Below are 21,713 nucleotides of genomic sequence, written 5' to 3'. Positions count from 1 at the left end.
ATGATTCAACATCCCAGGTCTTTGTCTGCTACCCTGCAGGTCACACAACTTCCAAGTGTTCATGCAGGTAATCTTGTAATTGTAATGGGGTTCTCTGCCTCCAATACCCTTTCACCCCAGCCCAGTCAACTTCTCCTCATATTTCCTTTAAGGAACAATAAATAAAGCCTACAGAATGGATTTTCCAAAATAAAGAACCAGTTATAAAGTATCATGAAATAAACACTTTGCCTTCAGTACTTAATAACTAACACTATTGATGTCAGCCAAATAAATATCCTTCATGGCACAGACAATAAGTATACATAGTGGGAATTGTTAACTCCATGAAAGGGAATAATTAATAAAAGCACTCAGTAGATCAGGCAGCATCTGAGGGGACAGAAACAGAGATAACTCTTCAAGCTGATAACCTCCTTTCAGATTCCAGCAGCTTCAGTTTTCCTGGGTTAACATAGTCTTCAAATGATGCAAGAATATTTTGAACTAGAGCGTTGTTTGAGGGAATTAATGTTGAGATTACTGACCATGATTGCATTCACTTTCCTGAGGAATTTGAGAGCAAGTATGGGATGAGGTGATACCTGTGACATAGAGCTTTCATGTAGACAAAGATAAACATGGCTATTAATAACCATGAGAAAATCTGCAGATGCTGGAAATCCAAAGCAACACACACAAAATGCTGGAGGAATTTGGCAAGTCAGGTGGCATTGATGGAAAAGTGAACAGTCAACGTTTTGGGCTGAGATCCATTTTCAGGACTGAAAATAAAGGGGAGAAGATGCCAGAATAAAAAAGGTATGGGAAGGGGAAAGAAGTTAGCTAGAAGGTGATAGTTAAAGCCATGGGTGGGAAAGGCAAAGGGCTGGAGAAGAAGCAATATGTTAGGAGAGGAGAGTGGACCATAGAGAAAGTGGAGGAGGAGGGAATCCAGGGAAAAGTAATAGGCAGGTGAGAAGGCCAGAGTGGAGAATAAAATGGAAGGAGAGAGGGAGGGAAAAAAATTCTACTGGAAGGAAAAATCAGTATTCATGCCATCAGATTGGGGGCTACTTGGATGATATACAAGGTGCTGCTCCTCGACCCTGGCATTTGGCACAAGAGGAGGCCATAGATTGATATGTCGGAATGGGAATGAGAATGAGAATTAAAATGATTGGCCACCCGGTAGTTCTGCTTTTGGCACATGGAGCAGAGGTGCTTGCTGAAGCACTCCCTGAATTTATGAGGGGTCTCACCATTGTAAGCCAAGGAAAGAGCAAATAAGGTAGCAAAAGTGATTGGGAAGTTGGGTAATTGAGAAGCTTTTAAAATCCAACAAAAGGCAACTTAAAAAGCTAAAAGAAGGTAAAAGATGAACTATGAGGGAAAACTAGCCAATAATATAAAGTAGGATACCAAAAGATTTTTTTCGGTTATTATATAAAGAGTAAAAGAAAGGTGAGAGTTGATATTGGACCACTGGAAAATGATGTTGCTGAGGTAGTAATGGGGGAGAAAGAAATGCCAGAAGAATGTAACGGGTACTTTGCATCTGTCTCCTCTGAGGAGCAGCAGTGAGTGCCATTGCTATTACAAAGGAAAAAGTGCAAACTCAAAGGTCTTAAGGTGGATAAAGTCATCTGGACCACATGGACTACATTGCAGAGTCCTGAGAGAGGTTGCTAAAGAGAAAACGGATGCTTTGGTCATGATCTTTCAAGAACCACGTGAATCTGGCATGGTACAGGAGGACAGGAAGATTGTAAATGTCACTTCACTCTTTAAGAAGGGAGGAAGGCAAAAGAAAGGAAATTATAGGCCAGTTAGCCTAACCTCAGTGGTTGGAAAAGTGTTGGAGTCTATTAGTGAGGTTTCGGGGTAATTAGAGACTAATGATAAAATAAGTCAAAATCAGCATGGTTTCTGTAAAGGGAAATCTTGCCTGATAAACCTATTTGAGTTCTTCAAGGAAGTAACAAGCAGAGTGGACAAAGGAGAGGCAGTGGATATCATTTACTTGAATTTCAGAAGGTATTTGATAAGGTGCCACATGAGGCTGCTTAACAAGATAAAATCCTATGGCGTTACAGCAAGGATACTGGCATGGATAGAGGAATGGCTGACAGGCAGGAGGAGGTGAGTGGGAATAAAGGGGACTTTTCCTGATTGGCTTCCAGTGACTAGTGGTGTTCCTCAGGAGTCAGTATTGGGACCACTACTTTTCACATTGTTTGTCCTTGATTTGGATAATGGAATTGATGGCTTTGTGGCAAATTTGTGGATGACAGGAAGATAGGTGGAGGGGTAGATAGTGCTGAGGAAGCAATGCGATTGCAGCAGGACTTACACAAATTGGAAGAATGGGCTAAAAACTGGCATATGGAGTGCAGTGTTGGGAAATGTATGATAATGTATTTTGATAAAAAGACAAATAGTGTGGACTATTATCTAAATGGGGAGAAGGTTCAAACATCAGAGGCGTAGAGTGACTTAGGAGTCCTCGTGCAAGACTCCCAGAAGATTAATTTACGTTGAGTGTGGTAAAGAAGGCAATGCTGTCATTTATTTCAAGGAGAATAGAATATAAAAGCAAGGAGATAATGCTGAAGCTTTATAAGACTCTAATCAAGCTGCACTTGGAGTATTGTCAATTGCTTTGGGCCCCATATCTCAGAAGGATATGTCATTGGAGAGAGACAGAAGAGATTCACAAGGATGATTCCAGGAATGAAGGGATTAGCATATGAGGAATGCTTGGCAGTTTAGGGCCTGTACTCACTGGAATTTAGAAGAATGCAGGGAATGGGGGAGAATCTCATTGAAACCTACCAAATGTTGAAAGCACTAGATAGGGTGGATGTGGAGAGGATGTTTCCTATGGTGGGGGTATCCAGAACTCGAGGGCACTGCCTCAAAACTGACGGGCAACCTTTTAGAACAGAGGTAAGGAGGATTTTATTTTTAGCCAGAGAGCAATGAATCTGTGGAATGCTCTGCCACAGACTGCAGTGGAGGTCAAGGCAAAAGCTGATAGTTTCCTGATCGGTCAGGGCACCAAAGGATACGGCAAGAAAGCAGGCGTATGGGGTTGAGTGGGATCTGGAATGGCAGAGCAGACTCGATGGGCTGAATGGCCTAATTCTGTTCCTATATCTTATTGTCTAACGTAGAGGAGGCTTCATTGGAAGCACCGGGCACAAAAGATGACCGCAGAAGATTCGCAGGTGAAGTGCTGCCTCACCTGGAAGGACAGTTTGGGGCCCTGAGTGGAGGTGAATAGCACTTTGGTCACTTGCAGGGAGATGAGATTAATGGGGAAGGACAAATGGACGAGGGAATCACGGAGGGAGCAATCCCTGCAGAAAGCAGAGGAGAAAGTAAAAAAAGTGTTCAGTGGTACGATCCCTTTAGAGAAAGCAGAAGATGTGGACGATGATGTGTTGAATGCAGAGACTCATGGAGTGGTAGGTAAGGACAGGAGGAATTCAATCACTGGCGAGGTGGCGGGAAGATGGGTTGAGCGCGGATGAATGGGAAACAGAGGAGGTGGGCAAGGGCAGCATCAAGAGTGGAGGGAGGGAAACCCCATTCTTTGAAGAAGGATGACATCTCTGATGATCTAGAAAGGAAAGCTGCATCCTGGGAACATGTGCAGCAGAAGCGAAGAGACTGAGAAAAGAGAATAGCGTTTTTACAGGAGACAGGGTGGGAAGAGGTATAGTCAAGATAACTGTTGGAATCAGTAGGTTTATTAAAAATGTTGATGGTTTGAGTCAGAGAGGTTGAGAAAGGGGAGGGAGCTGTCAGAAATAGATTATTAATAGTAATGCATAAGCATTACCTAAATATTTGTAAGTCCCCCACTGGTTCAGGTTGGCTGATCACTTCCACTAATCTGTTCCATGTGTTTCAACTTCAAGGACCTTATGCTTGTAACAAATGTATCATTATAAACCCCAGAAGGTAGAAGGCTGACTAACAGCTGAGTGTTGGCAATCAAATTCAACACATTTGAACTAAAATGAATGTAAATAGTGTGTGAGTGAATTTAATCAAGGATGTAAAAGGAAGATTGAGAGAAAAAAAAAGGACATCATGTAATAGAAAGAGATTAACAATCCTGGACTGACATAATTCCACTCTCAGACAATTCTCCCTTTTCCTGATTTATCCTTTATTAGTTATATGCTTGAATAACTGTCAGATCAACAGCATCTACTGCATAAAGAGAGACAAGCTCAATCCATGATTAAAAATCTGCCTGTGCTATTCAGAAGGATGCTCTTGTGTCCCTTTAGGCTTTACATTCTGCTGTAAAGGCATTTCTCCTGTGTTTGTATATTGAAGTGCAAGATTAATGAAACAGGATGCTTTTAATAATTAAAAAGTGGCCATCAATTGTAGTAAATTATTTCTTGCATTGTCTGTTGTTACCAATTTGCTTTTGTTTAAACACTAAGAAGGTTGATGAAATTATTGGGGGGCAAGGGCCAGTGTCCATGCAGTGTTAGCAGTCAATAACTCAATATCTGCTCTGTGGGGTCTGACTCTCATTATCATTGCAATCAAACAAATATTTTTCACAACAGTCTGCTGGATAAACTCAGTGGGTCGAGAAGCATCAGTGGGAGAAAAGGAATTGTCAACACTTCAGGTCAAAACCCTTCATTCCTTTCCCTTCCACCATATATGTTGCTTGACTACTCTGTTCCTCCAGCACATTGGTTGCTACAAGTCCAGCATCTGCACTCTCCTGTGTCTGAACAATTTTTGATCTGAGTTGTTGTACTGCAACAGGGTTAAAAGAGTGCCTTGTTATTGTGGGTCAGAGGGTAGTGCGTTGTTCTCTGTGCATTCAAACCCTAATCCAGAGGGCAGACTGCACAAATCTGGGCCGAGATCCCAGTGCAGTTCTGAGGATCTGCCACACAGTCAAAGGTCCCTTCTTTCGAATGAGCTGTTCAAGCAAATCCCAATAATGTTTTCACAGGGGTATAAGACGAAAAACATTATTTTGAAGTAGAGCAGGTGAATTTTACCCAAGAATAAAAACAGTAAATGCTGGAACAATAGTACATCATCTTTCATCTGATTTTTCTAATAAAATATCATCAACCTGACACATTAACTTTGGTTCCCTCTCTTCAACTGTTACCCAATCTGCTCAGTATTTCCAGTATTTTCTGTTTTTATTGCAGAATTCCAACATCTGTGGTTTCTTGCTTTTCAGTTTCTATGCAATGTTTTGCGCAAAAACGATCCTTCAGTCAGTGTTTCTGAAAACCTGGTCATCAGGTCATTCTCAGGCGAAGAATTACCTTTCTGTACACAGTTAGGCAGCTGCACTCCTACACTGCAAACATAATATTAAAAGTACTTCATTGGCTGTTACAGGCTTTGGGACTCCATCGAGGAAGCATCAGAATTGCTATTGAAATGCAAATCCTTCATCTCAAAACAAGATTAGACTAATTCCATCCTTGACCATTTTCAATGTGTAAAACATGCATAAGCAGCAATCTGGAGCATGTTGGAGGTTAGAGTCCTGTCAACTGGACAAGGCACATCCTTCATAATTCATCGTGATTAACCACTGGCTGACCACAGAAACTGGATCAAAACTTTGGGAGCATTGCCATTGTTCCTGGCTCCCAATATATCATGGATGTTGCCTCTATTGCAAGCCAGCCCCCTTATGTTCCAGAAAGACAGAATCCCTCACTACAGGTTGAGGCTGACTGTCACTCAGAATCAGAATCAGATTTAATACCAGTGGTATCTATCATGATATTTGTTAACTTTACGGCAGCAGTTAAATGAAATATACATAATAAATGAATATAGAGAAAAAACCTGAGTCACTTTAAGTATATGTACAGTATGTTTATTAAATAGTTAAATTAAAATAAGCAGTCAGTAAGTAAAATAAGTCGTTCATAGCCATCTTGATCTCTGATGGGACTGTTCATTGGGGAATCAGGGGATGTGTAGGGGTTCACAGGACACAATAATCTGGCTTCATGCTCAAGGGACGTCTCCCCCGAGAGACTCATGCATTATTATCCAAACTCACTTCCATTTTCCCTCATTTCCTCAGCTGCCATGTAGAGGTCACCTTAGAGTATTGACCTACTTCCAGGATCAGCATGAGAGTGAACTTACTGCTTCTCCAACAGGCAGTAGTGTCTGTGAAGTGTGTTAGCTATCCTTTAATAACTTTAAATGGGGCAGGCATTTGGGGTGTTCATGTGGAAAAGGGGCTGTGTGGTTCCACACCAAATTCCCTTAAACAAGCTTCATCTAGAGCTGGTAACAAAGTACTATATTTACATTAAACTTTAAATTACCAAACAAAACTGGGATTACCGAGACTGTGCAACTGCACAGCCAAACACCCCAGTAATCACATTGCCAAGGTTACCAATGACACAACAGTGGTGGGGCTCATCACCAACAATGATGAGGTGGCCTACAGAGAGGAGGTGGAAGAGTGCGAGGCCTGGTGCCAGGTAAATAACCTCTTTCTCAATGTCAACAAGTCAAAGAAGATGGTTAACGACTTCGGAAGAATTTGCACTGCTCACACACCTCTTTACATCGGTGGCAATGCAGTGTAAACTACAAGCAGTTTCAAACTCCTGTGTGTGCACATCTTGCGTGAGCTCTCATGGTCCCAGAACGCATGCTACACAATCAAGAAAGCTCACCAATATCTCTACTTTCTCAGAAGGTGGAAGAGAGCTGGACTATGCACATCTATATTCATAACCTTCTACAAATACGCAATAGAGAGCACCCTACCATGCTGCATCATTGCATGGTACAGAAACTGCACTGTGGCAGACAGGAAGGCTATAAAATGGGTAGCCAATACTACCTAATGCATCACTGGCACTAGCTTACCCGCCATCAAGGGCATATATACAGAAAAGTACCTGGAAAAGGCCATCAATTTCATGAAGGATTCCGCCCACCCTGCTCATGAACATGTTGTCCCATTCTCATCAGGGAGGAGGTTACATAGCATCCATGCCAGGGCCACCAGACTCAAAAACAGTTACTTTCCCCAAGCAGTAGTGTAGATCATAATGGGATGTTTGTTTGGTTGAACAGTCATCTCAAAGTTAAAAAGATCATCAAGGAACACCAATGAAATATGCTCAACCTAGAAACTGATTTTTTGCCTTTCCATTGGCATTGTCTGACCTGCTAGTTTTTCCAGAATTTCCTGTTTTTATTTCAGACTTACTAATGGAAAGGTCTGAACAACTGGACTGGAAAAGGAGCAAAAACTGAAACTCAACACATAAGCACTCTGTCTGTTTGGTTTCTTTCAGACTGTACATGATGCTCAACTGACATTGGAAACCACAATAACAGAGACCATGGGAACACCTAAGGCTACACCTACCAGTGGAATATTCAGGATACAGAGACCACCGGAAGTCCAGGGGCCCCTTCCTTACTAATCTCTCTCCTCTTCACTTAGGGAAGATGCCAGGACTGTTAAGTGCTGAAAGTCCCCACCACACCATACATGGGCACAAAATCAGACTTCCAACTGCTGTCACTGTATACTCAAGCACCATTCCCCAGTACAGTACATGAATTATGTTAACAACTTTTCTGTGATCCAGTCAGGGAAAGAGGAAATGACACAAGGAGGGTTGTTTATGGAAGTTCAAAGGAAAATAATTACCACTGCCAGCTCATTTGAATGAGATACTATCGACCTAATACACTCAAAGAGAATCTGATGTTGTTTGATCAAGTGTCAGTTCAACGCTCCAGCAGTTAACTTTCCATTAACCACAAAGTACAGCAGGTGGAAAGTGGGAGGATATCAGCTTCCCTGAGTGAACTAGATTAAAATTAACCCTCAAGCCTCTGCCACATCATCGCTGCATTCTCAGCTGATATGAGGTGCGTGTTTACATATTTCTAGTGAAGGTGGGGCTGGAACAGAATGTTCATAAGCAAATAAAGTGTGCTGTGTTCATCCAAATGAACAAATCCGGGAGATTTCAGATCTGCCCACACCTCTGTGGGATGTTATCTGATTTTATCAGGGCTGGTGGGTAACAATTGGCCCACCTTCTTTGAGTGTACGAAGGAAAAGTAAAAGCAATAGGGAGTTTTTGTTTCTTTTTTTAGACTTTCGTCTTTTCATTTGTTTCCATTTAAACGTGGGTGTGACCATGAGTGTTAGATAATTCTCTCTGATAAACACCGTCCCTACAGTATTATGTCATGCAGCAAATGCAACAGTGTGGCTCAGTTAGGCACTGCCCACTCGTCTGAATGAGATGTTATCTTTCATTGATTCTGCTATTTTTTCTATTCTATGGATTTATTGAGTATGCTCGCATGATAACGAATCTCAGTGTTGTGTATGGTGACATCTATGTACTTTGATAATAAACTTACTTTGAACCTTGCTGAAGATTCTGCAGCATAGCAATGACCGCCCACCTTCCCAGCAAAGTTCTCTGTGGAAGGGTGAACCGAAGGACCTTACAATGGTGAAGCACAGCTTTTAACTGTTAAAGAAACTTTGAAACTCTCTTCCTGAAGGTTGAATCACAGCTGTTGAATGTTTTTAAGGCAGGGAGGTAACGGCCGAAAAGGTATCGGGCAGACAGGAAGACAGAGTAGAAGGTGCAAACAAATCAAATGCGAGATGACTCAAGCGGCTAGGTGCCCTTCTGCTGCTCATATGTGAGCCTTACCTGTGACATCTTGGTGGTGGTGGCTGGCAAAAGCGGACGGCTGAACCTCTTCTGGGAGCCAATAGCAGCTGGGAATGGTGGAGCAGAAAACATGGCTGCTACCAGGTTCATTCTATTTATCCAAGACTCCATTTCCTCAGGGCTTCTGTAAAACAATGAACACCCAGAAATTTACAGCAAAAATAAAGTGATAACCGTATAAATACACAACAGTGGGCTCGTGATGCGATATGGCAGGCTTTGGGTAAAAATTCTGCTACATTCCTTGCCCGCACATGTTGGTTAAATATTTGAAATGTAACTGGTGTACGTTCTTTCCCTTGCCAGCCATATCACCTTCACTTCCAAATGAGAAGGTTGAGGGCTCAGTCCCTACTCCTGAGTGTGGAGGTTAGAAGTCCAGTGCAGAGGGCAATAAATGGTGGCCCTCAGGTGACTTAAATTGAAAAATCATTGAAATAAGAGAAAATTGCAACTAGCATCAGTTCCCAAGCAAGAGAGACTACCTAAAGGAGAAAGAATATTAAAAATAAAGCTTCAGTAAAACACTTTTTATGGAACATGGCAATTGTAAGAGAAAGATCAATACATGTTTTTAGGCTGGGGACTGAGGTGTGTGATCTCACCTCTTTGCCTCTGTTCAAACAGAGGGACACACACACACCCCACCCACCCACACCTAAACATGCTCTAACTTCAAAAAAATGATTTTGAAGATTCTTTCCTGATCCATCCCACATCCTTCCACCAATCCATAGATCATAAAGGTCACGCACTGTGCTTGAAAAAGGAAGACCCTCCAGTCGGCTGTTTTCAGCTTGAACACGTTGGGTCGCTTCTCATACTCGGTAGCTTTGATTGCCAGTGTGTGATGTATGCTGACTGCATTTTTTAAATCGTCTTCTGACAGATTTTTTTCAGGCTTGTATTCATCCTTTGGAGGAAATGGAGAAAGTGAGGGAGTCAGTAACTTTTCTCAGATGCCAATTTAAATTTGGGGTCAGACCTGACAACAGCAGTGAATCTACTGTATTCATCTAATCAGTTCACTCTCTCGCACTGTTGCCTGGCTATAAATCCCTAACACTGTCACTGCTCTGTGACTTTCAATCACGGTTTACCTACATTCACTGGATTACAAATTGTGTTGGATTACAAGTTGTGTTGTATTACTGTACCTATAGGCTAAGGTATACAGTAGATGATAGTTTATATAATTAGAGTCCTCGAGACATGCAGTCATAGAGTCTTACAGTGGAATGGCATGAAAACAGACCCTTTGGCCCAAGTCATCCATGTTGACCATGATGTTAATCCCATTTGTCCTCAATTTGGCCTATTTCCCTCTAAGCCCCTCCTATTCATGTAACCGTCCCACGTGTCTTTTAAATGTTGTTTTATCTGCCTCAACAACTTAACTCGGGTAGCTCTTTCACATACAAACCATTTACACCTTTTGTGTGAAGAAGTTGCCCCTCGAATCCCTTTTGAATGTCTCACCTCTCCGCCTTAAACTTCTACCCTCTAGTTTTCAGTTCCCCCTCACTGGGAAAAAGACTGTGTGCTTCACCCTATCTATGTCCCTCATTTTACCCCTCAATCCAAAGAAAGTTATGTTCAAAAGAATAAAATCCTAGCCTGCCCAGGCTCTCCCTATAACTCAGGTCCTTGACTCCTGGCAGCACCCCTGTAAATCTCTGCACTCTTTCCAGTCTAGTAATGTCTTTCTGATAATAGGATGACCAGAACTGTACAGTCTCATCAATATCTTATATAGCTGCAACATAATGTCCCAAATCTCAGACTGATGAAAACCAGCATGCCAAATGTTTTTTCACAACCCTGTCTACTTGTGCTGCGACTTCCAGCGAACAATGTACTTGTATTCCTAAATCCCTCTGTTCCATAACATTGCACAAGATCCTATCATTCACTAATAAATCCTACTCTGGTCTGACTTCGCAAAATGCAGAACTTCTCACTTATCTAAACTGAAATCCATTTGCCCATCCTCGGCCCACTTACCAAGATGATCAAGATACCACTATAATTGATGCACGGATACATTCATACATAAATATGTGACAGAAGACTCCATAAGCAAAACTCCTTCAGCTCTACATAAATATAAGCTGCAGAGTGTCTCCAAATTCAAAGTTCTGACTGGTTCACCTGGGGTGATGTTGTAACAACTGCCCGGATAAATTGATGGTGGGAAATAATCTAGGGTAAGTGGTGGAGTACCTCAAGAGTGATAAATCAGGGTACATGTTGTAAACTACCTTCAGTGAAACTACACATTATTTGCTCATGTGTTATGTCCCCTATGGCCAAGCAGCCCATGAAAGAGCAGTGTCTCAACATGCAGATGAGCCAATATACACTTCGAGGGGTAGTTTGTGCATTAATGACAATGCTTCCAGGAAAGGGAACACAAAATGAAGTGGAGGGTTGGGATGAGAACAACACTGTAGAATAACAGAGGATTCCAGTATACAGAAACACAGACAGTTCATGGAACTACTACCACTTCTCCTCCTCCTTTTAAATATGCATCTACTAATAATCTGTGTGTGACTGGAGCCTGTAATTAGCATTATGATAACGTGTTTTGGGGCCAACTGAGCGATTTGGTGCTCTTTATTTTTCTGAGGAAATTCAACGAGGTTGAGACTGGAGTGTGCAACCTACAAGTGCACACAAATGTCAACCAACTTGACAATTAAAGTGTCGAGCAAGAGGACGACAAATGGAGGTGAGCGGGTGCTCTGCGTCATCTGCCTGTGTTTGACTGGTCTCCCTCTCCCTCTCGCTTGCTGTTGCTGGAGGAAGGTGCAGGAGTCTTGGGCAATGTTTGATCAGCACGGTTTGTGGATTGAACTCCTTTTTAGAGGAATCTGCAGTTATATGTGTCTCTGGTTTCTAGTTATTCCTTTTTTTAATGCTATTTTGCGTAATTTTGATTGGGTTGGTGTGGCTGTAGCTTGCGGTCAGTGAACTGCACTGAACTAAACTGAACATTCCGAGACTGTTTCAAGGACTCTGCAGTCTGATGTTTAAAATTCTCTGTGTTATTTGCTTGTTTTTTGCCATTTACACAATTAGTTCTTTTCTTTTGCACACTGGGTGTTTGATGTTTTCTTTGAGCGGGTTCCAAGATGTTTCTTTGCTTCATGGCTGTTTGTGGGAAGACAAACCTCAGGGTTGTATAGTGCATACATACTTAGTTAATAAGTGCATTTTGAATTTTTGAAACACAGGTCATTTGGCCCATTGGGATGGTACTAACTCCATGCAAGAGTCATCCAGTGGTCATAGACTTATACAGCATAGAAGCAGACCCTTCAACCCATTTTGTCTATGCTGACCAAGATGCCCCATTAAAGCTAGTCCCATTTGCCAGCAATTGGCCCATAGTTTTCTAAAACTTGCCAATCCACATACCTGTTTAATTGTCATTAAGTCCCTTTCCCTAGCCTCTCTCTACATCCCTAACACTCTTTCCCTTTACAAATTGACATGCTCTCTTTCGAATGTTACATTTGAACATTCCCTTATCCCATCCCATTTTGTGTAGTAATATACTCCAGAAACTAACCTTTCAATCTGGTAAGTCAAGACTTTTCTTAACTTAACACACATAAAATGTTGGAAGAACTCAGTAGGCCAGACAGCATCTGTGGAAAGGAATAGAGTCTACATTTCAGGCAGAGATCCTTCATCAGGACTGGAAAAAGGGAAGAAACCAGAATAAGAGGGTATGGGGAGAGCAAGGAATACAAGCTGGAACATGATAGGTGAAGACATATCAGAGGATGGTAGGTGGGAGGGGGAGAGAAGTGAAAAGCTGAAAGATAATAGATGGAAGAGATAAAGGACAGAAGAAGAACAGAAAGAGTGGACCATGGGAGAAAGGGAAAGGGGAAATTCTCACTTTAGTTCTTTCACCCAAACAGCATCATTCTATGCCCTCTGATTCTTCACCATTTTGCCAATAGGAGGTCCTATTCTGTCTGGATCCTTTACATTTGTTAGATGACTCCTTGATTGAAACACCCTCTATTCCCAAACAAATGCGGCTTCACTAAACTAATAAGTATATCTGAAATAATTCTATTAAATCTCTCCCGCGCCATCTCCAAAGCCTCCATGTCTTTCTCAAACTGTCACGCAGAGAACTGGATATGTGGCTGATCAACATTTTATGAAGGTTTTTCATGACTTCTTGCTCCTGCTTCTATGCCTCTTTTTATAGAATCCAGCACTTCTTTGTTTTATTTTAACCATGTTTTCAACCTGCCCACACTAAGCACTACGTATTTTTAAAATCTTCTAGAATCATGCCTTTTGGTTCAGTTGCCTCTCCGTGTTCTTCCTACCAAAGTGTAACATGTTACTTTTTTTTGTTCAACTTTATCTAATGTCTGCCCATCCTACAAGCTGGTCTATATTTTCTTGAAATCTTTTACCATCTGATATTAAAATAAATTGTGTTAAAATTTATTTTAATCTTTTACCCAGGAACCAAGTACTGAAAACTAGAGGGTATAGTTTTAAGATCAAAGGTGAGAGATTTAAAATGGACATCAGAGGCAGCTTCATCACACAAAGAGTGGTGAGTATTTGGGATGAACAGCCAGTTATAGTGGTTCTACCTCACAAGCCAATGTCAGATTATCTTTCAAGAGGGTGAACCCTCTCAAGCGTCAGGCCCTGATGGTATATGAGGGGTGATTGATAAGTTTGTGGCCTAAGGTAGAAGAAGTCAATTTTTCAAAACCTAGCACATTTATTTTTCAACATAGTCTCCTCCTACATTTACACACTTAGTCCAGCCATCGTGCAGCATACGGATCCCCTCTTTGTAGAAGTTGGCATCTTGGACCTCCAGAAAGTGGTCCACAGCAGGGGAGATTGATAAGTTTGTGGCCTAAGGTAGAAGGAGATGAGTTATTCAGTTCTCGATACATGCATGTGCAGTTCAACTCTTTGAGTAATTACGCAGAAAGTTTGAAGTTAATAACTTATCTCCTTCTACCGTAGGCCATGAACTTATCAATCAGCTAGTATATTTCATTAGGAATTTGAGGAGACTTGGTATATCACCAACGTCTCACAAATTTCAACAGATGTACTGTGAACTGGTTGCATCACCATCTGGTATGGAGGGGCCACTGCAAGGATTGGAGAAACAGCAGAAAGTTGTAAACACAGCCAGGCCCATCACGGCACTATCCTCCCCAGCATCAGGGACATCTTCGAAAAGATGATGCCAAGACAAGACGGCATCCATCAATACATGGTCATGCACTCTTCTCATTTCTACCATCAGAGAGGTGGTATTGGAGCCTGAGGACACTCAATGCTTCAGAAGCAGCTTTTTCTCCTCCACCATCAGATTTCTGAATGGACAGCGAATCCAAAAAGACTACCTCACTATTTTTTCCTTTCTTTCTACACTAATTTAATTTAATTATACTTACTGACTTGTTGTAATTCATAGTATTTTATTATGTATTGCAGTGTACTGCTGCTGCAAAACAACAAATTTCATGACATATGCCAGTGATATTAAACCTGACTCTGATTCTGAAACGCAAACCTGAACCTTTCTTCCTCAAGGCATGTGAGTTTCCTCTCATCAAGCTCAAACAAGTAACTGCCCATTAATCTAAAATGGCATCCACATCCTAGACCAGGGGTTCCCAATCTTTTTTATGCCATGGACCCCTACCATTAACCAAGGGGTCTGTGGACCCCAGGTTGGAAACTCCTGTCCTAGACCTTACTTGACATGATGTCATTCTTCCATCCTCTTTAGCAAAGTCCCGGTATTCTTAAGGGAGGCTATCCAGAGTCTGTGTACAAAACTGTTTGATCACATTAATCATTGATAAAATCAGCAAATTAGATAACATGCCTATACTGGAATATGTCCAATTTACTTAGCAACCTGATGGCCCTTGTACAGATACAGGAAGGCTTCCTTACTATTTTCTGGGAGGAATAGATTAAAATAAACTGATTTTTCAAACCTTCAGTACTAAAGCAAGAATGGAAATCAAAAGTGCCTGTAGAGACTTAAAGATGTGAACTGACTGCCAAATTTATTATTGTACAACTATAGAATCACTGACCTCTAGAAGACCTTTATAGTTACCTGGTTTATTTTCACAGTGCTATCTTTTCACTACATGGTATTAATATACAATTCTGTTACAGTGGATTCACAGCAAAGTTCTACCTGATCAATCTTAAACCAGCTAAATAACACTCAGTCTACACCATACCATCCAAAGACAATAACTCAACCACTGGAATTGCTTGCATCAATAATTAATAATATTTTACAAACCTAGCTGGCAGAAGTACAATAAATATCATCTTTTCCCCCTGTCTAGCTAATGCAACTTTGCCACTCGAGCCCTGCATCATCTGTCCCCCATGCAGTAAACAACATTCAATCATTTGGATGACCTTGAATATCCAAAACAAAATAATTGCTGCTTTGACTCCAGTCAGTGCAAATTTAACTTACACCAGAGCCTGATTTGAAATTTTTAACTAAATCGGTAAAGAAGTCAATGTTCTGACCACAGCATTCAAGCTAATAAAATAAGCATTGCAAAAAAATGCCCACAAAACCTGTTCAACCGCATAGGAATTATGTACATATGCCCACAGTAAGCTCCAAGAAACTGAATAAAATTGATTTGACTTGTAACTGTAGAAAAATATAGTTCTGCATTTTGAATTGAATTGACATTATTATTTACATCCTTCACATACATGAGGAAGGAGTAAAAACCTTTACGTTATGTCCTCTGTATAAACATGCAATGTGCAATTTATAGTGACCTGTAATAAATAGTATGTTCAACAGGAGAGTCAATATAGCATAGAAATACAATTGTTATCAGCGTGAATTAATCAGTCTGATGGCCTGGTGGAAGAAGCTGTCCCGGAGTCTGTTGATCCTGGCTTCAATGCTGCGGTACAGTTTCCCAGATGGTAGTAGCTGGAACAGTTTGTGGTTGGGCTGACTCGGGTCCCCAATGATCTTTCGGGCCCTTTTTATGCACCTGTCACTGTAAGTGTGCTGAATAGTGGGAAGTTCACATCTACAGATGTGCTGGGCTTTCTGCACCACTCTCTGCAGAGTCCTACGATTGAGGTAAGTACAGTTCCCAAACCAGCCAGTGATGCAGCCAGTCAGGATACTTTCAATTGTGCCCCTGTAGAAAGTCCTTAGGATTTGGAGAATCATGCCAAACTTCTTCAGCCATCTGAGGTGAAAGAAGCGCTGTTGTGCTTTTTTTCACCACACAGCCGGTACGTACAGACCACGTGAGATCCTCGGTGATGTGAATGCCGAGGAACTTAAAAACTGTTCACCCTCTCAACCCCAGATCCATTGCTGTCAATGGGGGTTAGCCTGTCTCCATTCCTCCTGTAGTCCACAACCAGCACCTTTGTTTTTGTGACAGTGAGGGAGAGGTTGTTTTCATGACACCACTGCGTCAGGGTGATAACTTCTTCTCTGTAGGTTGCCTCGTTATTATTTGAGATAAGCCCAATCAACGTAGTATTGTCAGATACTATATTAGAAACAGATTACACTGATAAGAACCAGAATTAGAAATCACAGATTTAAGAAGTTGGTGAGGAGAAATGGGGTAAATTATTATTGCACAGCAAGTTATTATAAATTGGAGCAGACTGCCTAAAAGAGTGATGGAAACAGATTTAATAGTGATTTTTAAGAGAATTGTAGTTGGTAATTTTTAAGAGAATTGTAGCTGTGCTATGAGGAAAGAGCAAATGAGAGTGGAACTAATTTGGAGAGCAGAGCCAGCAGAGTCACAATGAATCAAATGATCTCTCTCTGTGCTGTATGAAGTGTTAAGCATCCACCTCTTGCTATTCCGTGAAAGAATGGCACCTGATATTGGAAATCTTCACCTTTTGTACATCACGTTGAGACTTCGTTGCAGAGACAACAAAGCATGCAATACTATTCACAGTTGTCTGGTTTTGTTCTGGTTCCCTGCTGCCCACAGGAGGAAAATGTATGCTAATACTAAATTTATGTTAATTTAACTCTGTTAACTTATGTTTGTCATGCTTGTAATTTACTGTGCTGCTGCTCCAAAAAGCTAATTTATTCCATATGCATATGTGCCTATGAGAACAATAAAACTAAATCCACATAATTGGGATCTACGTAACCAATTAGAATCTCACACTTGCGTTCCCGGAATGTGTCTCCAGAGAACTGAAGACCAGGCCGTATATCAACATCTCACCGTGGTACCAAATATTAGGCTGGTCCTCAAAATGGTTTCTCCTTGACATAGTTATTCTCGAGGTAAGTTCAGCAGTACAAATGAAGAACTAATTCAGGAGAAGTCTCATTGCATTGCTGCATCCCAATCTCCCCATTTTCTTTATACTCACTACCTTTTTCTTCCCTTCCACACATCTTCCTCTGATTCTAAGTTTCTTTGCTGACAGGACTCACAAGGTACGGTGCTGATGAGAGAGGCTGTTTGGTCCTTCTGTCTCAGGACAAAGCAGATGGGCAGCTTGTTGACGTGGAGTGACAACTGATAAAAACAACTCAGAGTAAAGTGAGTGGCAGCAAAAAGAGGGCCCAAGTAGTGGACAATTTAAACAGAACTGTCAACTCTGTTGTTTCACAGTGCTAAATGGACAGAAGGTGAAATCTTCTGTGTTTAAGGAACATGAGGGGACACTTCTTCACTCAGAGGGTCGTGAGAATGTGGAACAAACTGCCAGCACAAGCGGTGTGTCCAAGCCCCATTTTAAAGTTTAAGAGAAATTTGGATAGGTACATGATAGTAGGGATATGACGGCCTACGGTTCAGGCGCAGATTGATGGGAGTAGACAGCTTTAATGGTTCGGCATGGACTAGATGGGCCGAAAGGCCTGTTTCCATGCTGTATTTTTCTATGACTCTCTGAAAATAGATGCCATTCTCCACTAGATAGCAAGTAATCAATATTTAATACGTCTTATAGCACATGAGAGATCATGTGATTCATTGGGACTCTACTAGTTCTAGTCTCCAAATACAATGGATTCAGGTTAATTGGAACACAGCGGGACCAGTATATTTTGGCCGAATGAAGTATCTGTCCCAATTAGCTGAAGTTTCATGGAAATAGCTAAAAAAGTATAAAAAAGACAAATTTTAACTTAGTAACAAATTATGTATTTGAATGAAATATAGAACAAATTAGCATACTATCGATACTACTACAGTACAGTGCTATAAAGCTATGTATTAGTTCTAAATGGTCAATGGAGGAATTCATACACTGTATGCTGCTGTGTTCTTTAGATTGACTATAAATGAACAAAATCAGTGCAGACACCTAATGCATTGCCTTCATGTAGGGCTTTCGATGTTTGCAGCGTCCAAATCCTCATTTTCGTTGTAACGTTCAAGATGATTGTCAATACTTCCAAATTTTTCGTTGTTCTTAACTAGTGGAAGTATTGAAATTGTTTCACTTTCACTCCCAGCTGATTCTCGCATCTCCAAGCCTCAATGCTTGAAACCACTATCAGTAAAACAGTTCTGAATTGGTTTATTACTTATTCTTCACCAACTATCAGTGAGAAAAATCACTGACACACACACAAGCAACTGACACTATTTAAAAAATGTTCGCTCTAATCAGTGAGGTGTCTAACAGCCACACAAGCGCAATCGTCTGACGCCAGTTAAAAACAGGTCGGCAATGGTCTTCTGTCTCAAACAGCATAGTTTCCCAAATAAACAAAACAATCCCAGATATTTTCTTCACTTTTTTGTTCTTTATGAGTTGCCCCAAATAAGTAGCTCTTATAAAGTAAAATCAAGCAACATAGGTGACAACAGGGTTTCACTTCCAGATGAATTCAATGCCTTCTATGCTCGCTCTGACCATCAAAACATGGAGCAACCATCACAACCTCCCACAGCCCCTATGATTCTGTCACTTCTGTCTCTGAGGCTGACGTACGAGCATCCTTCAGGAAGGTGATCCGATGAAAAGCATCTGGCCCAAACAGGGTACCTGGCCAAGTACTAAATATCTGTGCTGATCAACTGGTTGGTCTTTAACCTCTCGCTTCGGCAGTCTGAGGTACCCACCTGCTTCAAGCAGACTTTACTAATACAGTTGCTAAGAAGAACATGATAACCTCCCTCAATGGATATTGTCCAGTAGCACTTAAATCCACAGTGGTGAACTGCATTGAGAGGTTGGTGATGAAACATATCAAATCTGAGAAGCAAATTGGATCTGCTCCAATTTGCCTACCGGTGCAACAGATCCACAACAAGATGCCATCTCCTTGGCTCTTCACTCAAACCTGGAACATCTGGACAGCAAAGATGCATACATCAGAGTGCTCTTTATCAACAACAGCTCAGCATTTAACACTATTATCCCCTCAAAACTAATCAATAAGTTTCAAGACCTTGGCCTCAATGCTTCCTTGTGCAAATAGGTCCTCAATTTTATCGCCTGCAGACCCCAGCAACAATATCACCTCCACAATCTACAGCAGCACAGGTGCTCCACAAGGCTGTGTCTTGAACACCACCACCCCGCCCCCCCGACCCCCCAGAAGCTCTACGTGCTTTACACTTATGCCTGTGTGACTAAGCACAGATCCAATGCCATTTTCAAGTTTGCCAATGACCACTGTCACGGGCTGAATCATCAAAGGTGGTGACAAATCAACATAGAGGAGGGAGATTGAAAATCTGTCTGAGTGGTACCACAGCAACAACCTCAGCATGACCAAGGAGTTGATTATTGACCAGGAGGAGGAAACCGGAGGTCCATGAACCAGTCCTCGTCAGGGCATGGGAGGTGGAGAGAGTCAGCAACTTTAAATTTCTTGGTGTTATCATTTCAGAGGACCTGTCCTGACTCCAGCATATAAGTGCAATTATGAAGAAAGCACAGCAGTGCCTCATTTCCTTAGGAGTTTGCAAAGATTCAACATGACATCTAAAACATTGACAAGCTTCTATAGATGTGCAGTGAAGAGTATATTGACTGGCTGTCACTTCAGCCTGGTATGAAGGGTTCCGGCCCAAAACGTCGACCGATCTTTTCCACGGATGCTGCCTGACCTGCTGAGTTCCTCCAGCATGTTGTGAGTATGTAAACACTAATACCCTTGAACAGAAAATCCTACAAAAAGTAGTGGATATGGCCCCCATCACGGTTAAAGCCCTCCCTACCACTGAACACATCTATACAAAGCATTGTTGCAGGAAAGCAGCATTCATAATCAGGACCTCCGCCACCCAGCTCATGCTCTCTTCTCACTGCTGCCATCAGGAAGAAGGTACTGGAGCCTCAGGTCTCACACAATCAGGTTCAGCAACAGTTACAACTCCTCAACCATCAAGCTCTTGAACCAAAGGGGATTAACTTTACTCACCCCATCACTGAAATATTCCCACAATCTATGAACTCACTTTTAAGGACTCTTTATCTCATGTTCTCTAATATTTAGTTAGTATTATTTATTTCTACTTCCATTTGTACAGTTTGTTGTTTTTTGCACATTGGGTGAATGTCCATTCGGAGTGGTCTTTCATTGATTCTATTGAGTATGCCTGCAAGAAAATGAATTCCAGGGTTGCCTATGTTGACAGACATGTACTTTGATAATAAATTTACTTTGAACTTTGAAGGAGCTGCCCTGAATCACTAATGGCCCAAATAACTGGAATTCACTGTAGTTTCACACTCATTTCCCCATGGTTCAGAATCATAGAAGGATTTGCTGTGGTAAATGCAGAGAAACCATTACCTCTGCTGGTGGTATGAGGTGAGGGGCGTAAATCTTAAAGTTAGAGTTGGACCATTTATTATTCAGCAAAGGAAAGCTGCTCTTCACACAATGGGCAATAGAAATGAACAATATTCCTCACAGCAAGTATTACTGGAACATATAAAATAATGATATGTCTTTTGCTGAGTGAGATCATTGTGGAAGCGAGGCAGTAAATGAATCCAATGAGTAGCAGAGCACACCTGAAGGGTTGAATTGTCCAAAGCTGTTACTGAGCATCAAAATAGACCGGCAAGTAAACTGGCGGAACTTGATGATTCATCTCCCCTCCCTGTGATCCATTGACACCTCAAAGTTTTCTAGTTTGCTGAAATGCACCATGAGCCTTTGTCGGAGTGTCTGAGCCCATCTTCCCAGTAAACTGTGCCACATCTTCATGAATGATCAATATTAATTAATTCTGGCACAAGTTTGATTAGTAAAAGAAGGATATCTATTAGTGGTGCTGAGCTGCAGTTTTGGGATCTATACACAGCCTTCGGTAGCTATATTGGACCAAATTCTGCTGTCTGACAGTTGGTGCTCATCTTCTCATGTGCTCCATGAAGAGCAGGGGAACTCCTGGACATTGGCCATTCTTGCCTCAGGAAGTCTTGGACTTGCAAGGTATGCACTGTCAAGGACCAGCACATTCACCTGCTCCACTATTGGAATCCCCGCTGAGCCCAGGGAGGAGCAAGTTGTGTTGGAAAGAGAACCAAATTTACCTTGTAAATTTACCTTGTCTCTGCTCTACAACAGGGCAGCAAATAAAAGATCAACAACTTTACACGCGTGGTCTTTGAGAAAAGATAGGTACGTGGCTTGTTCTGAAGCTTTTAATCTTCTTTAGTATTTAATTGCTTAACTATTTACATTTATTTGAAATTTTTAAGTGGTCAATTAGAGACACTTAAAAACTGTTGCATTTTTGACAGCTGGTGAGCTATCAAAAGACATATGGCCTTTCTGAGCCAAGGCCTCTTGATCTGAATCCCAGGATATGTTCTCTACCAGAGACACTCTGCCTTCAGCCCTCTACAAAATGCTGGTGGATTGGAAGTTGAGCCAGTGGGTGAGGTCCAGGAAAACCTGATGCTTTGAGCTCAACTATTGATAGATTTAATGGAATA

At 41.5% G+C, this 21,713-nt stretch overlaps 1 protein-coding gene across 8 annotated transcripts in view; it reads right to left on the bottom strand.

Annotated features, from left to right (window-relative positions):
* Positions 1 to 21,713, bottom strand: part of psd3l (pleckstrin and Sec7 domain containing 3, like) — a 532,485-nt gene that overhangs the window by 22,173 nt on the left and 488,599 nt on the right. For all 8 annotated transcript variants that reach the window (XM_072256350.1, XM_072256351.1, XM_072256352.1 and 5 more), the window contains 2 exons: positions 9,491 to 9,648; positions 8,715 to 8,859 (listed from right to left, as the gene is read on the bottom strand). In XM_072256350.1, coding sequence (XP_072112451.1) covers positions 8,715 to 8,859; positions 9,491 to 9,648 — 303 coding nt within the window. The remainder of the gene's footprint in view (positions 1 to 8,714; positions 8,860 to 9,490; positions 9,649 to 21,713) is intronic.

The sequence above is a fragment of the Mobula birostris genome, chromosome 4 (genome assembly GCF_030028105.1).
Source record: "Mobula birostris isolate sMobBir1 chromosome 4, sMobBir1.hap1, whole genome shotgun sequence".
NCBI lineage: Eukaryota > Metazoa > Chordata > Chondrichthyes > Myliobatiformes > Myliobatidae > Mobula > Mobula birostris.
Note: the sequence above shows the minus strand (reverse complement) of the source record. Positions and strands in the feature narration are given on the sequence as shown.